At 47.8% G+C, this 17,171-nt stretch overlaps 1 protein-coding gene and 1 pseudogene across 1 annotated transcript; both read left to right on the top strand.

Moving 5' to 3' along the window:
- Positions 1 to 270: 270 nt before the first annotated feature.
- On the top strand, positions 271 to 14,342 carry Mefv (MEFV innate immuity regulator, pyrin). The gene is made up of 11 exons (XM_041676594.1): positions 271 to 547; positions 2,095 to 2,958; positions 4,462 to 4,808; positions 5,171 to 5,266; positions 7,169 to 7,399; positions 7,821 to 7,843; positions 9,367 to 9,482; positions 9,653 to 9,940; positions 10,287 to 10,319; positions 13,738 to 13,951; positions 14,084 to 14,342. The coding sequence occupies exons 1-11, from the start codon at positions 271 to 273 to the stop codon at positions 14,340 to 14,342; spliced, it is 2,748 nt and encodes a 915-aa protein (XP_041532528.1).
- On the top strand, positions 14,339 to 16,414 carry LOC121463910 (annotated as a pseudogene).
- The last annotated feature ends 757 nt before the right edge of the window (positions 16,415 to 17,171 follow it).

Raw genomic sequence — 17,171 nt, 5'->3', positions numbered from 1 at the left:
CCTGCCTTTTGTTCTAGCAGGCCGTAGGCTGGCAAAGCAGAGCCCTCCCCACTGGAAATTCTCTGAAGTCTTCAAAGAAAAGATGCTGCGGGAAGGACCCTGGACACGCCCTCATCGTGACTTTCAGTTCCCACCAAAACCTACGGTGTTTCCTGTGCCTTTTCCGTCATTTCACAAGCCATTTCTTACTTGTTCTGAAGTCCCAGGAAAGAGGTCTTTATCTTCCGCCAGAAGCCACGCAGCTGACTGCAGTCCATTCTGGCCAGCACCATGGCCAAGACCCCTGGTGATCATCTGCTGAACACCCTGGAGGAGCTGCTGCCCTATGACTTCGAGAAGTTCAAGTTCAAGTTGCAGAACACCAGCCTGGAGAAGGGCCACTCCCGGATCCCCCGGGGCCTTCTGCAGATGGCCAGGCCGGTAAAGCTGGCCAGCCTGCTGCTCACCTACTACGGGGAGAAGTATGCCGTAAGGCTGACCCTGCAGATACTGAAAGCCACCAACCAGCGCCAACTAGCCGAGGAGCTTCGCAAAGCCACGGGCCCAGGTAAGTAGCTAAGTCCCTTCCCAGCCGGCTTCTGTTAGAGGAGAGAAGCGATGCTCAGACCCAAGCTTTTCAGCTTTGTGGCTGGGAAGCCCCTGTCCACTGCTGTGTAAATCCCGCACATCCTGGCCTTCTTGCTGAAGCTCCCCTAGGTGCCTAAAGACTTTAAAAAATAAAAACTGATATTCAACAGTGGGCCATCCATTCCTAGACAATTCTTGGGTTTGTTTTTTTTTTTTTTTTTTTTTTTTTTTGGTTTTTTCGAGACAGGGTTTCTCTGTGGTTTTGGAGCCTGTCCTGGAACTAGCTCTTGTAGACTGGGCTGGTCTCGAACTCACAGAGATCCGCCTGCCTCTGCCTCCCGAGTGCTGGGATTAAAGGCATGCGCCACCACCGCCCGGCCCCTAGACAATTCTTTACTCCATTTTTCAATTAATACACACGCCCAGACAAACAGAAAGGGCTGAAAATCCAACCATACTAACATAGCTGAAAATCTCAATAACCACCTAATTTCAGTTCAGAATTCTTCGTTAGCATATTTTACAAGCATATTTAAACATTCTTTACTTTCAATAAAAGGTTTCTTCAGATTAAAGCATAGGTAGCTAATACAGATTATCTTCATTAGGTAGACTTTGGAATTAAGCCTTTTCTGTAATTTTAAACAAAAGTGCAGGCAAGTTTGCTTGCTGTTTTTGTTTCCATTCTTTTTGGGGGTATGGTTTTAGGAAAGGGCCTCACTATGTAGAGCAGGCTGGCCTGCCCCTGTGTCTAGAGTGCTGAGATTAAAGGTGCGCACCACCATACCCATTCACACTTGTTTTCAAGTGCCTTCTGGACTTATCTTTGTGACCTGGGATTTCCTTCAGGGGTGGAATGAATGAAAATCAGTCATTTCTAAGTCCCTGCTGCAGTTCACTAGTTTTATGTGCATGGGTGTTTTGTCTGCAAGTGTGCGCACTATTTGCATGCCTGGTTCCACAAAGGCCAGAAGAGAGCGCCACGTTCCCTGGAACTGGAATTCCTGACTGTTGTGAGCCACCATGTGAATACTGGGAACTGCATCTGGGTGCTCTAGAAGAGGCCCCATTGCTCTTAACTGCTGAGCCATCTCTCTCTCTGGCCCCCTATATTAATCTTTATTTTAATTGTATTTTGTATATGTATTGGTGTCTGTCTGCATACATAAGTGAGTGTCAACATGCTATGGCACACATATGAAGGTCCAAGAACAACCTGAAAGAATTGCTTCTCTCCTCTCCCGCTGTGGGTTCTGGAGGTCAAGCTCAGGTCATCGAGCTTGTACTCACTGAGTTGGTCTGCTCTAACTTTTTTTTTTGTTTTTTTGTTTTATAAATCAATTTCCACATCTATAGTCATGTATTCACCCAAAACAATAAGATGGCTTTTATTTACTTTGTATTTTATAGTTCTGTGTGTGGTTCTGCTGTTGTCTAGAATGTTCTGTGCTTTTCCCTTTAGTAGCTTCTGGGGAGAGTGTCTCTTCCTTCCCCGCCTTAGCCTTGAGCTTCTATCTGTCTTTCTAGAACATTTAACAGAAGAAAATAGACCTGGTGGTTCTGCTCAGTCTTCTGGAGACACTAAGCCCAAGAATGTGAAAGCGCCAGATGTTCTGGAAGGTGATGGGACCAGGCCGAGTGGTGACGGATCACAGAACCTGCCACCCAGCCAGTCTGAAGCAGAGAAGGGGTCCCAGAAGAAGTCTCAGGTCAAGAGGAAGGATCAGAGGGGTCCTGAGAGCCTGGACTCACAGACCAAGCCAGGGGCCAAGAGTGCAGCACCACTCTATAGAAAAGGCCCGGGCACCACCCAGTGCCCAGGGAACAAAGACAGCGAGGCAAAAGCCCAGCTCCGCAGGAATGCGAGCTCTGCAGGAAGGCTGCAGGGACTCTACAACAGTAGCCCCGGGAGGAGAGAAAGCAAGAAAGCTGAAGCGTATCTGCCTTCAGGAAAGCAGCGACCCAGAAGTCTTGAGATGACCACTTATTCAAGCAAAGGAGAACCCCCAGGTCCAGAAGCTCTTCTGGCTCCAGAGGAAACAATGACTTTGAATCCACACTCGTCCCCTGGTCCCATGAAGGTAGCGGTCCTGAATGAAGAGACTACTGCAGTTCTAGAAAGGAACTCAGGAAATCCAGAACCTTCCATGGTCCCCAACGAAGAAACACTCAAGAACATCCCTTCCAAAACATCGTTGACTGGAGAGAAGAAACGCACTATGTCCTTGAAGGAAAATGAAACTGAAAGACCAGAGACCCCGGAGAGTTCGGGGAAGACGGCTGGCAGTTCATTCTGTGAGTCCTGCAATTCAGAAATGCCTTTGTCAGTATGGGAAAACGCAGCCCAAACTCCAGAAGACCCGGCACCCTCAGGACCCACAGCTTGTAAAGGTACCCTCCCTCCCTCCAGAATTACGTTGCTGGGATACCTGGTTGCCTCCAGGGTCCCTCTGCAAATGTGATGCAGGCCCAGAAAATGTGTATTTATACATCTTGCACAAAGAGTTGCATCGAATTTCAGTTAGCGCCTGAGCTCTCAGAAGTTCTTGTATAGAGCCACAAGCGAGGTTAGGAATCTAAAAAGAGCCAGGTGTTGGTGGCACCTGCCTTTAATCCCAGCACTTGGGAGGCAGAGGCAGGGGGAATCTCTGAGAGTTTGAGGCCAGCCTGCTCTACAAGAGCTAGTTCCAGGACAGGCTCCAAAGCTACAGAGAAACCCTGTCTCAAAAAAAAAAAATCCAAAAAGAATGGGTTAGAATATTCCTTTCCCACAGTGTAAGTCTTGGGGCAGAGATTTGGCTAATCACCTTTCTCTGAGCAGGAGGAAGATGTAGACCAAAAACCTACTGGGAAATTAGTCATCAGGATCATATTTGTCTGTGAGAAACAGAAACCAGAAGCTTAGATGAACAATCCGGAAGCTTGTTCCTCTTCCACACAATGTGGTCACTTGAGTGACCACAACCGAACTTCTGCTGAGCTGTTTTTCTGCTTCAAGTGTTTACTCCTGAAATTCACAGCCTCAGAGTGACACTCTGGCTCCACTCAAGAGCACGGGGGGGAGGGGGGACGGGACATCGTGATGCGGGGAAGGGAGTATGGAGGAGACATCACGATGGGGAGGTTTCTAAAGGCTTCTAGAAGTTATTTGCTCTCACTTCCCTTTGACTAGAATTTCATCAAATGGCTTCTGCTAACTGCACGGGAAGCTGAGAATTTGAGTTTGGAGTGAGGCAGAGGAGCAGCTATATTGGCAAACAACTGATTCTGTCACAAGAATGGTTCCTATGGGAACTGGGCCAGGGAGGAAGAGCTGATGTGTGTTCTTGTGTCTCCTGTCATTTCTGGTGTATAGAAGCACTGCCTGTAGCCTTGAGAAGAGCTTTCCTAGCTCTTGCATCTTCACTGTGAGATTCACCCTTTAGCTTTAGAAAGCCCCTTTCTTTGCTTTTATTTCTTGAATGGGAGTAGAGGATTCGCCCAACACACACATTAAAGATGCTTGCTGTGCTCTCTGACAAGACTTTCTGCTGGGAGCGGGGACCTGTTCATGAATGATCACACACTGACCATCTCCAGGAGCTCTTGCTTGAGTTGTAGGCCAGTTGTTGTGGTTTGAAATAGGAAAGCAGATGCTGTCGGCATGTTTTGCTTTCTTTTAAATGAGCCGCTAGATCTGTGCCTGCACAAGGGGAAATCAAAGGAAAAACTCTCAGGAAAAGCTCTCAGCCTTAGTGGCCTGTTTGTATAGCCTCGTTTGGATACAAGTCAGACAAGAGAGTTCTGGGAAGTAGCCAGTTCTAACTGAGGTTGGAGGTGCTCTATGAACAATTGCTGTCTTGTAACTATCTTAGATTTGCCATTGAGGAGATTTTTCCACTGCTGTGTCTCCAGGAAGGTCCCAGGACAAGGCTGCATGTCCTCTTTGCCACACCCGGGAAGGAGACCCGCACGGTGGTACCTGTGTGCAGAGTTCCTTCAGCGGCTCCATTGCTCCTGGGGATCCCAAGACCCCAGACAGATGCTCATCCATATGCGTCCAGTGCCAAAGCTCACTTGCAGGAAAGTACTGTGGAGACCAGAGCCCCCAGTCCCTACCGCAGTGCCCACGTCACATGAAGCAGGTGCAGCTGCTCTTCTGCGAGGACCACAGGGAGCCCATCTGCCTCATCTGCAGGCTGAGTCAGGAGCATCAAGGCCATCGAGTGCGTCCCATTGAGGAGGCTGCACTGGAGTATAAGGTAGGTGCTCACTCCCACATGGCTGTTCACCTCGGCTTGTGTTCTTCATCCAAGCCCTCTGGGATGTGATTGCATTAGTCAGGACTCCTGGGCTCACCGGTAAAAACACAAGACAAACCAGGACAGCAAAGAAGGAACTAATCATTAATATTGTTCAGAAATCTAAGGGTTCTAGTTTTGAATATGGATCCAGGGAATCTCTTGGCGGTGGATTCACCCCATTTCTTTCCTAGAGCTCCCCTTTTGCTCTCAGTTGCAGCACCCCAGCTCTGCTTCCAGAAGCCGATCCTTCCCTCTAGGATTGGTATGAGCTAAAATGGCAGGGATCAAACGTAAGCATCTAAACCAATATTCTTCTCCAGGAGCAAATCCAGAAGCAGCTGGAGCTGCTGAGGGAGCTGAGGGGATGTGTGGAGCAACACAGACTACAGGGAGACAAGAAGACAGAGAACTTCCTGGTGAGGCCCGGCAGCCAGCCCTTGCCCCTTCACACCTGCAGGAGAAAGGAGGGGAGTACATGCAAAGGTGCAAAAGCTCCCGAGGCTCCGCCCTGAGTCACAGGGCAGCAGATGGTCACCTGTTCCCCAGTCTCAGTGGTGATGGTAGGGAGAGCTTAGGACAGCTCATTCATTCTTGTAGCTCCGTGTCACCTCCAAGGACAGCTAGATGGCTTAGAGAAACTAGAGGTTGTCACGTCAGAACATTCTCTGTGTTGTTATATAATTGCTGTTGGCGTGGGAGCTGCAGCTCGTTGGTGGAGCAGAAGCACAGAAACATAATCGCCGAGGCCCCGAGTGCATCCCCAGGATGTGTGCACACACGGATGACCTCAGCGTTTGGAAGGTAGAGGCCAGAGGATAAAGTCAAGCTCATCATTACTATGACAACCAACCTGGGCTACATTAGACTCCCACATATACCAAAAAAATCTGGTTGGCACACATTTGTAATCCTAGCACTCAGGAGGAAAAGGCAGGAAAACTGCCACAGGTTTGAGTCCAACCTGGTCCATAGAACAACTTCTAGGCCACCAGTTCTACATAACGAGATACTGTCTTAGAATGGTAGAGATAATAATAATAGAAGTTTTTATAAATTTTATAAAAAACTATATTGACTCCCCCCCCCCCAGTTCTAGGGATAGGATCTAGGACTTTGTATTTTCTAGGAAGGGGTTTTATCCTTGAGATAAACGCCCAAGCAACCCCCCCTTTTTGTCTTTTTGAGACTAGATCTCACTATATTCTCCTGGAGGTTAACCTACTAGAATGATCTCATTTTTTTCCTCTGGTTTTTCAAGACATGGTTTCTGGCTGAGTAGCCCTGGCTGTCCTGGTACTTACTCTCTCTAAAGACCAGACTGGCCTTGAACTCAGAGATCCACCTGCCTCTACCTCCCAAGTCCTGGGATTAAAGGTGTGCAGCACACAGCCCCAAAGAATGCCCCCAGCTTAACTAAATACATCTGCAAATGTCCTACCTCCAGCTAGGATCATATTCTGAAGTACTAGACTTCAACATGGAAATTGTGGGGGGGGACCATTGAACCTAGCACCATATTCAACAGATTTCCCCAGGAGCTAGTCCCTCTTATGTTAGTCTGTTCTGGAAAATTCCATACAGATTCCTCCCGATTCTGGAGCCCAGGTGTCCAAGAGACTAGAATCTTAGTTACATTTAAATTGCTCTGAAGATGGAGGCTGGAGAGATGGCTCCGCAGTCAAGAGCATTTGTTATTCTGGCTGAGGACCCAAGTTCAATTCATAATACTTACATAGTGGCTCACGGCCATCCTTAACTCCAGTTCTAGGGGGTCTGAAGTCCTCTTTTGACTTCCGAGGGCACCAGGCACACATGTGGTACACATACATGCATCCAGGCAAAGCATTTGTTCACATAAAAAAAAACAATTGCGGCAAAGACCCACTGTGAGCAAGGTAACTTATAAAGAAAGCATTTACTCGGCTCACAGTTCTAGAGGGTTAGAGTCCATGGCCGTCATGCTGGGAACGCGGCAGCAGGCAGGTAGGCACGATGCTGAAGCAGTATCTGAGAGCATACATTTTGGTCCATAGGAAAGAACAAGAGCTAACGGGGAATGGTGTGGGCTTTTGAAACCTCAAACTCAGTGACACACCTCCTCCCAAGAACACACCTCCTAATCCTTCCCAAGCAGTTCCACCAACTTTGGACCAAACATTCAAATATATGAGCCTATGGGGAGGGGGCTATTCTCATTTAAACTTCACACTGAGCAAGTCTGCCTCTCTCCCACCTCTGAGAGGTGGGTTTTAAGGGCATCCCTACGTACTATCTGCCCACAGCACACATCACACATCTCCCAATCCTGTGTTCCCCAGAAAGAAACCGAAATCCAGCAGCAAAGGGCTTCCTATCAGCTGGAGAAGCTATACCAGTTCCTGGAGCAGCAAGAGCAACTCTTTGTGGCCTGGCTGCAGGAGCTGGGCCAGGCCATTGGCAAGGTCCGAGAGACGCATGACACCCAGGTTTCCCGAGACATTGCCCTCTTAGATAAACTGATTGGAGAACTGGAGGCCAAGCAAGACCAGCCAGAATGGAAGCTCATGCAGGTGAGTGCAAGCATGCCTAGCCTTCCCCTGCCTGCTGTGCCCAGTGGGATAATTTAGGCTCTTGTCACTGCCAAGGCAGGAAGTAAGGCCATGGAGGCCTGGAATGGGATTTAGTTTCAATGACTGTGGTGTCTTTGGGGCTCGTGACTCTTTGATAAAGTCTCTTGGGAGCCCAGAACATCTCAGTATCTAAGATGCCCCTGGCAACACCTAGAAAAGACCAGAAGAACTGCAGTGCAGTTGAACCGTGAGCTCTGACAAGGCTTCTGCCCTTTGAACAGAATATAATAAAGGAGGGAGGCTCCTATTTCCTGGTACCCTAGGACTGGGAGCCCTTGAAAGGCCAGGGAGCAGCTTGCAGCCTGGGAGTTACAGACTCTTAGAGACAAGTAATGGAGAGCTTCCCTCTTTTCTCTCCTAGGACATTGGAGTCACATTGCACAGGTACAGAGATGTCCCATGGTGTCCCCCTGGGTGTCTTACAGGAAGCATTTGGATGGGACAGTCCTAGGAAAGACCTGGGTCTATAACTCAGCACTCCTGTCTCCTGAAGCTTCCTGAGACCATCCTTTCTGGATCTTTATGGGAAGAACAGGAAGGGAGTTTGGCCGGGTGGGAGCGGGGAGGGCATGGGCAGAACACTGAGAAGGGGTTTGTCCCAGTCCTGCAGGACACAGACAGTGGTTTGTGCCCTCTCAAATGCATTCCATGCCATTTGCTTTAGGACAGTGTTCCCTGAAGAACTGCCTCTGGCCTCAAGCACTTTTGGGGGGCCTTGGGGATCAGTTTGGAGGTGGGCTAAGTCCAGCAGGCAGGGAGAAGAGAGAAATGAGATAAAAAGGCTACATCTCATAGTTACTTTGGGAGCTTTACAAAATGCTGGTGTCTAAGCCACAGTTGTACCAATTAAGTCTCAATCTTGGGGCTGCAACTTGGACATTAGTGTTTTTAAAAATTATCTTTCCAGTAAAATATGTATAACATAAACTTTCAGCTATTTTCTGTTTGCATGCTCTGATGTTAATACATTCACATTAGTGTGAACCTGTTACCCCTCCACCTCTAGAACCTTTTCCTCTTCCACACAGGAACTCCGCACTGTAAAACACTCATTTCTCATCCTCTCTCTCCTATTGCCTGACAACCACCATTCTGTTTTTCCTGTTTGTTAGTCTGGCTGTTCTAAATTCTACATTTTAGCAGAATTATACAAAGTTTTCCTTTAGCTTTGGCTCACTTTCATTCAGAATAACGCTTTCACTGTTCATGTTGTGGCATGTGTCAGAATTCCACCGGTTTGAACTGCCAAGTGGCACTCCCTGTATGCAGACACCACATTCATTCACGGATGGACATTTAGACCGTCTCTACCTCTGGGCTACCGGGACTGGTATTTGGACACGGATACACAAGCACTACTTGAGATGCTGCTTTCACTTTCTCAGATATTAATATTACACTTACAAGTGGAATCACTTCATGTCCATCTATCTAAAATCTGTAAGGAATCTGCATCCTTTTTCCCGCAGTAGAAGCATCATTTCCCATTCCCATTGACAGTGCTAATTTCTCCACATCTCGCCATCAACCTGAAATTCCCTGCTATCATTTTTCACTGCTGGCTGTTCTAATAGGTGTGAAGTGGCATTCCGTTTCTTTCCGTTTTCCTTTCCATAGAAATAGTAGAGGCGTATAATTAACTTGGCATAGAGAATTCTGCTAGTGAGGGCAGCTCAAGTTTAAGGCTGTTACTTAAACACATTGTGATTTTTGTAACAGTGGCTCAGAGATGCTGGTCTGCAGCTGAAGGTGAGGACCAGCGTCAGAATTTGAGGCTAGGGAAGATTTCCTTGAGTCGCCCAAACTGGGATGGGTGTGTTTAGTGTGGATGATCTCACTGTCACCTCATGGGGACTCGGGCTACATCTTGCTCTTGTCTTCTCTGGCCGACAATCTCTTATCGCTAGGGCCAAGATGGTGACTGTCTCTGAGTCACTGGCCACTCCTCCAGAAGTCAAAGAAAAAATCCACCTGCTCTACCAGAAATCAAAGTTTGTGGAGAAGAGTATGCAGAACTTCTCAGGTGAGCAAGCTCGGAGGAAGATGACAGGCGCTGTCCACCTTCTCCCTGGATCCACGCTGCCTGTCCATTCCCTTCGCCACCTACAAAGTCTGATGACCCTGCCTCTAGCTTCTTTCTGGTCTAACTCATTCTGCTAACCCAGGCTCCCTGTTCCCTTTCCTCCATTTCAGAAACACTGCGCTCTGAGATGGAGACATTCGATGGTGTGGCTGTAGCAAAATGCGGAGGGCACCAGCCTAGCATGCCACGGACCCAGGGTTCGATGCCCAGCGCTTACATAAAGTGGGATGCTGGAAACACACAGGACTATGATATAGTACTGTACCCAGAAGTGGAAGCTGGAGGAGCAGGATCTCAGGATGACCTTCTGCCCCAGCAAGCTCAAAGCCCGCCTGAGCTACAGGAGACCAACAAACGAAAAACCCGATCTTTCCTGAAATGGAAGCCTTTATTTGTAAGTACGGTGGTGGAAATGTAAGCTAACTAAGAACTTCTATAATTGTCCTTTATCTGTTGCTTTGGGGGAACTATTCAGAAGAGGGGGGAAACACTTCGAACAAAGGCACCAGACAGGTCATAAAAGGCCCCCACAGCTCTGCTTGGGCCCTCTGTGTGTGCCTTGTTCACTGAATTAACCTCTTCATTCTCTAGGGTGCCTGGGGGGGGGGGGGGCCTGGTTATAACTAACATAGGATGTAGAGCCCTAAGCAGGAGAATCCTGCCTTTCCGTGTGGGATAGTATAAGTCAGACCCCCTGAACAGCATGCTCAGAACTTTCTTTATTCCTTCTTTTCCCCCCTGTAGTTCCAGAAGTGATTGGTGCTCAGGAACGTGCCGGTAAGTGCCTAGATCAAGGCAAGTGGTAGCCTTGATATATTGGGTCCCTGTATGTGCCTATCCCTTCCCACAATCTCAGTGAAAACCCTCTTCCTTAGACGGAGAGAACCTTGGGAGAAGGTTCCCACAGATCCCCAGCCCAGTTAGGTGGTCTTACTCTTCCTGTGGTTTCTGGGATTCTGACCTAGCAACTGCTCACCGCCGCCTCAACTTCTCTGACAGGAAGAGTGTGAGATTTGGAAACAAGTCATACCTGCTGCCTGACAGTCCCCAAAGATTCTAAAGTCCCATCATCATCCTGGATACGCTTAGCTTTGACTCCAGCTGCCATCACTCGGAAGTGGAGTTTGAGACAAGACTGCGGGTCCTGGGAGCATGGAAAGCAGCAGCAAGCAGGGAAATACAACTCTGCAGAGAATGGCTACTGGGTGACAATGGTGGCAAAGCAACAGGAATCCACTTCTCTCCCTACTGTGAATGGGGCACACAGCTAGGACATTCCCTGTAGAGCATGGCAGCCAGATCCCACACCTACCGTTCACCAGCTTCTCCTCCTCCAGTTCCCTTCAACCTGGGGCACAGGATGAAGGGAAGAACATGGCTCTTCTGATTCAGTCAGACCAGAGACTTCACACTGTCCCTCCATTCTGGCCCCTGGTCTTCTGTCTTGCTTTCGTGGACTCAGCAGTCAGTAACAAGGTATCAGCTGATATAAGGGATGCAATAAACAAGAAAATAACATTTGGCTGGATGTGGTGGTGCATGCCTACAATCCTAACAGCCTGGGAGGCTGAGGCAGGGTGGCACCTGTGAGTTTGGGTCTAGCCTGTTGGATTTCAGGTTATTCTGACTGTAGCCCAGCATTCATACAAAAAGAAAGAAAATAATGATGGGGCCTGTATTAGTTAGTACCTCTGGTGCTGTAATAAATGCCCCGTCAAGAGCAACTTGGATAGAAAGCCTTTATTCTGATTCATAGTTCAAGAGTTTAGTACATCATGGCAAGTCAGTTACAGTGGCAGGAACTAGAGGCAGATAGTCACATTGCTTCCGTCAAGAGGCAGAGAGTGACGAACTTTGAAAGCCCATCTTCCTCCTTTGTTATGCAGTCCAGGACACAACTCTAGGGCAGGTTGCCACACAGGTTACAGGAAGGGTATTCCCCAGTCAATCAGCCTCATCAAGATGCCTTCTCTCAATCATGCCTGGAGGCTTGGCCCTTGACCGAGCACACAGCTTGTGAGTTGAAACCTTCAGAGTGGGCAAGAAGCATACCAAAAACTCGCAGAGATACTCCAACACTATCGAGCAAAGGTGAAGACGGCACACACAGAAACGACATGCAATGACGTTCAGAAGAGGAAGTGCATGGCTGTTGGGAAATCCTGCATGAGTCAGTACTCTCAGACATACTCGGGACACAAGATTCCACTTCACTTTCCCTCCTCGGGGCTGCCCTGTCTGCCCTAGTCTCAAGGACACAGAAAGCCTCCAGAAACTAAATCTACACAGACTCCAAGAGGCACATACACTCTTCCTATGTCTTTGGTTCTCACTCTTTTCTCATTTTGGTTTTTCTGAGACAGGGTTTCTCTAAGTAGCCCTGGCTGTCCTGGAACTTGTTCTATAGACCATGCTGGTCTCAGACTCACAGAGATCCACCTGCCTCTGCCTCCCGAGTGCTGGGATTAAAGGTGTGCCACCACCACTGCCCAGCTCAGTTCTTGCTCTCTGGGTTTTGAAGGTGCCATCTTTAAAGGCTCCACCACATTCGTCTCTCCATATCATGCATTGTATGGCCAATGCTCTCCCTCCATCTCAGGGTCTGATCATGGCCGTGAGACTCTTATATTCTAAATCTCATCCCTGAAGGGAATTATGCATCAGCTTCCTTTCAGGCAGACCGCTGCTATTCTTATCATTATCAATGCTGTATTGTAACTTGCCTTTTTAATTTATTCTATTTATTGGCTGTATTATATTGTACTACATTAACATGTGATTTAACCACAGCTTTGAAGGTAGGCTGTACGTTTTACTAGATAACAATATCACTCTTTTGCGTGTGTGCGTTTGTGTGTGTGTGTTTGCATGAATGTGTATGGTGTGCCTGTCTGCATGATGGCTGTACATGTATGTGTAATGCATGTATAAGGCACCTGCAGAGCAGAGATCAACCTCAGCTCACTCCTCAGACGCCGTTTTTTCTGTTTGTTTCTTTTCTGTTTTTTAGCGCAGGGTCTCTCATTGGCCTGAACCTGGCTAAGTTAAGCAGGATGGCTGGCCTGTAAGCCGCAGGGACTCCGCCATCTCTGCCCTCCCCCAGCATTGGGATTATGTCTAGCTTTTTTTAAACAATAACAACACACGCACATGTTTCCTATTGTTTGCTCATTTAAGTTTTGTATAATAAAATGTAAGCAGATACCTCCCAAAAGTTGTTGTTGCCAGTTTTCATACTCTATTTTAAGCCATGGTTAAGTGAGTCAGCTGCTGATGGTGTTGGCATGCTTAAAAAGAAAAAACTTCGACATCCTACTAGAGGCTGTCATTTCCTTCAGCCCTGACCTGATGACACTATGCCTTTGCCTGCCCAGAAATGAACTGTTCTATCCCAGTCATTGGAGTGCTCAGACCTGAGTAATTTACACAGGTACCCTGTGACTAAAGAGACTTAATATGGAGCCCGCATCCCTTAAAGGTTCTGGGGCGCCTGGGAGATTCTAGTGGCCTTCAGGTGAAATAAGCCTAGGATAATGGGCTGCGGGGTATTAACTGTGGGGTCTTAACGGCTGTCTTTTCTGCTGCAAACACTGTTTATCTCTATGGGAAAGCGACGAAATGAGCTCTTTATTACTAGACAGTGGGAACGGAACAAACAACTGAGGGAAGTAGAAGAGTTTTCCTGCCCAGCTGTGGATTCCGTGGGTATCTGTGACGCACACCTTTGTGATGTCTGCCCTAAAACCCCACCTTAATCCCATTCCGCACGTAACTCTAAAGTGGCCGTCCTTCTAGCAGTAAGAATAAATTCATTTAATTTGAATTGAACCTAAGTCTTTGGTTTCTCCCAGTGGATTCCAACGCCACACCAGGAATAGGGGAATCTGTGTCCACGGATTGTACTAAACCTAACCAGTACTTCACTAGGAATAAACTGAGTTCGGAAAGAATGAAGAAAGAGCTAGGGTTGGTGGGTCACACTTGTTTTCTTTGCACTCAGGAGGCTGAGGCAGGAGACCACCACGAGTTCCAGGTCAGAAAGGATCGCAAGTCAGTGAGAGGCCAAAAAAAAAAAAACAAACCAAAAAACAAAAAACAAACAAAAAACAAAAAACAGGGAAATGGAAACTCTCTTTTAAAAATATGACAATGTAGAGGTTAGTAAACTGGGACCTACGCGCAGCTCAACCCGCAGGTTCCGCGGAGAACCTCACGGAAGAGCGGACACCAGCACCGAACATACCCATGGCGCGTGCAAAGGAAACCGAGGCCGAGCACGAGAGGCCAACTTCCCGCAGGACCGCCGCTCGTCGCCCGCCCGCCCTCCCGGCCACCAGGCGGTCTCCGGGTTACAGTTCGGAGCGAACTACATTTCCCAGCGAGCACAGGATTAGCCGATCACGGGGGAGGTGGGGCATGCCAGGGAGGGCCAGAGGTAGCTTCCTGCTTCTGGCTCCGCAGTGTGCCACAGAAAGTCCTTCCCGCCTGCCGGGCCTCCCTTGGGCCCTAAACTCCATCAATCAGCCTTCTCCCTTTTAAAGCACAGAGTGCTCCTTCGATCGGGCCGACCAAGCTTCCACACCGGAAGTGGTTCGCCGGAAGTGGTCCCACAGAGGCGGAAGTATCCGGCCTCCCAGATGGAACTGGGTATTAATGTCCTCTCCGCGGAAAGCGGCAAATTCCCAAAGGTTGCTGACAGTCTTTGAGGACACTCAAAAGGACGAGGCGAGAGATCAGCCTCTCGCGCCTGGCTTTCTGGGTCATTTCCAGAACCCAGATCTTAGCGCAGGGGACGACTGAGCGTGCCGAAGGCAGGGGGCGGTTTGGACAGCCAGGTTGGGGCGGTGAGCATTATCCCTAACTGAGTTGCTAGAGCGGTTAGGGTACTACGTGCTCCCCCAAAGAGGGCCACGGTTGGCCGTAGGCTGAACAGTGGACAGAATCACCTGAGTTTTCACTAACTACAGCTTTGTTTCTCACTGGAAACTCATGCTTTAGTGAAGCTTCTTCCCAGAGAAAGAGCCCAGCAGAAACAAGCAGTGTACCTGTGGTTTAAAGTTGACTCTAGACTGTGAAATGGGGCCTTCTAGAAAGGGCTGGATTCTCCCTTCCCGTGTCACCAACTGATTGAAAAAGAGACTGCAAGTGCGGGCTGCACTTGAGCTAGTGACACGCAGAGGTGTGGGGCGGAGCGAGAGCAGAAAGAAGGAGGAAAGAGGGAAGAAAAGGAAGATCGCGCAGAAAGTCATCAGACCAAGGAGAATTCAGAGCATTCAACAGGCATCGAAGAAAGGACAGAGTCATCATGGCCTCGGTGTCCACTCATGGAAGCCAAGAGAAAGATCCCCACTTGCCACCATTTAGCAAGCAGAGCCTGTTGTTTTGCCCAAAGTCAAAAGTGCACATCCACAGAGGAGAGATTGCCAAGATTATCTGAGAGTGTCAAGAAGAAAGTTTCTGGAAAAGGGCTCTGCCATTTTCTCTTATAAGCATGCTTGTCACCTAGAGACTTTTCCACCAAGGTGGAATCCAAAATTTGGATCATTACCTAAAGTTGCACTGGCTGGTATCTTGGGATTTGGCCTTGAGAAGGCTTCCTACCTAAGAGTGTGCAAGAGAAAATTCCATTCCTTCGAGGAGGATCAGCTCCGTGGTACTGTCAGCCCGGTCATAACAGGCACTGCCTGCTTACCTGTGAGGAGTGCAAAACCAGACATGGATTAAGTGAGAAGGAAGGGCCCAACCATCTGCTCCCTAAACCCTGTCTGTGGTTTTCAATGATTTCTAAACCTCTGAATTTGTACACATTTAAACTTTCAAGTGTACGTACTCTTAGATAATCTACTTCTGTTGAAACAGAAATGTTGTCCTTCTCACGTTCCTTTGAAATGCTTGTGGTGGAAGGCTTTCGGTTGACTTGGGCATGGCATATTCTCCTGTTCTTCAAGAACTTGTTGGGATCCATCACACACTATACAGGAAATAAAGTTACACACACCACACCCCCCAGCTTAGAGCTTCCTGAGAGAATTTTGAGTAGCTCTGGGTAGTCTTTCCTGCAGTTATTTTACTCTGCTTTTGTTTTTCTTCTTCAGTAATTTAAGTTCTCAGGGAACAGGAAAGAATGATGTGGAAGTTAGTTGGGAAGCCATGACCCAAGAAAATTCATGTATATGGATCTAGAAGTCCAGGAAAGATTGTGTTTTAGTACTAGAAGTCCATCCTAAGGTCTAGGAGCTGAGATCTGTAACTCGGTGAGAAATATTTCCTGTGTCAGGGTCACCATACAAACCAGCTTGTGTGATCAGGAGCTCATCACAGCACAGGAGCTGTGAAAATGCCCATCATCTGTAGGTGACCTGCTAGGCTCATGGGTACATCGCACAGTCAGAACTCAATAGCGGGTTCTTTTACCAATTATTAGTGGCACCAGAGAGGAAAGACAACTTCCTAACCTGCTCTCCCAGGGAGCCGCTTACTGGAAGGAGAACCGAAAGACTGAATTAATTCTAAAAATGAGAAACTCTTGGGATTTTGGGGATCTCAGAGATTACCAACATAATGGCATGAGTTGTGTTTCTTCTCCAGACAACCTGTTACATGGGAAGTGTGGTTCTTCCTTTTTGGAACCTTTGGCTTTATGGCACATTGGCTGAACCCCATGGAAAAGCCCCCCCCCCTTGCATCTTCGCGGCTTCTCAGAAAAATGCTCTGTCTACAAATCAGCATCTAAATATACAGTGTGCATGAGGGGTGGGGGCTGCTATACTAATGTATCTGCAAACCTGGACCGTTGATGTGGGAGAATTGTCTGTAATCTGTCAATCATATTTTAAATAAACGCTGATTGGCCAGGCAGGAAATATAGGCGGGAAAACCAGACAGGAAGTAGAAATGATGTAATGAGAACAGGAGAATTCTGGAAAGGAGGAAGTTGATTCCCCCCCTCTCCTGCCCAGATCACCGAAGCAGCAGGATGTGATCTGCCCCACTGAAAAAGGTACTGAGCCACATGGCTAACATAGATCAGAAAAATGGGTTCATCATGATGTGAGAGTTAGGGAGACCGGGGTTCGATTCCCCGATGGGGAACCAAAAAAAAAAAAGATGTGAGAGTTAGCCAGTGAGAAGCTAGAGCTAATGGGCTAATCAGCTTATAATTTATGGAGACCTATGTGTGATTTTCTTTGGGGCTAAACAGTTGTAGGGTACCAAGCCGGACAAAAACCCCAACAACAAACAGGACCATCCATGTTACAGACCATGGACTTAAAATGGAAATTTTGTCAGAGGTTAATATTTGATGTGAAATAATTTCATTTTAAGCATTAAAACATGTGGGGGCTTGTTTTGTGTGAACACTAAATGAATGAAATGGAGGGGTTTGACAGAGTTGATTTTTTATGTGACATATCCTATTTGACAGTCAATAAAATTCTACTTCTGAAAATCAAAAAAAGTTGACTCTCGGGTGGGTTTGTTTCCCACGCCCTGTCTGACTGCACTGCGTTCTTTGCTCTTGCAGCCTTCCCTTTCCAGGCAAACTGCATAGAATACATTTTTTAAAGGAAGCCTCTGTGAATATTCTCTTCTGTTTTTCTGTCTCCTCAGCCTGGCTGTCCTGTCTGT

The sequence above is a fragment of the Microtus oregoni genome, unplaced genomic scaffold (assembly GCF_018167655.1).
Source record: "Microtus oregoni isolate MIOR12 unplaced genomic scaffold, Mior012 000027F_ref0000203, whole genome shotgun sequence".
Classification (NCBI taxonomy): Eukaryota; Metazoa; Chordata; class Mammalia; order Rodentia; family Cricetidae; genus Microtus; species Microtus oregoni.
This window is presented reverse-complemented; position numbering and strand designations above follow the sequence as displayed.

Coding starts and splice junctions, on each gene's coding strand:
- Mefv (XM_041676594.1), top strand. CDS start 271: ATGGCCAAGACCCCTGGTGATCATCTGCTGAACACCCTGGAGGAGCTG. Junction 5,267..7,168: donor AGAAGACAGAGAACTTCCTG/GTGAGGCCCGGC, acceptor TGTGTTCCCCAG/AAAGAAACCGAAATCCAGCA. Junction 7,400..7,820: donor CAGAATGGAAGCTCATGCAG/GTGAGTGCAAGC, acceptor TTTCTCTCCTAG/GACATTGGAGTCACATTGCA.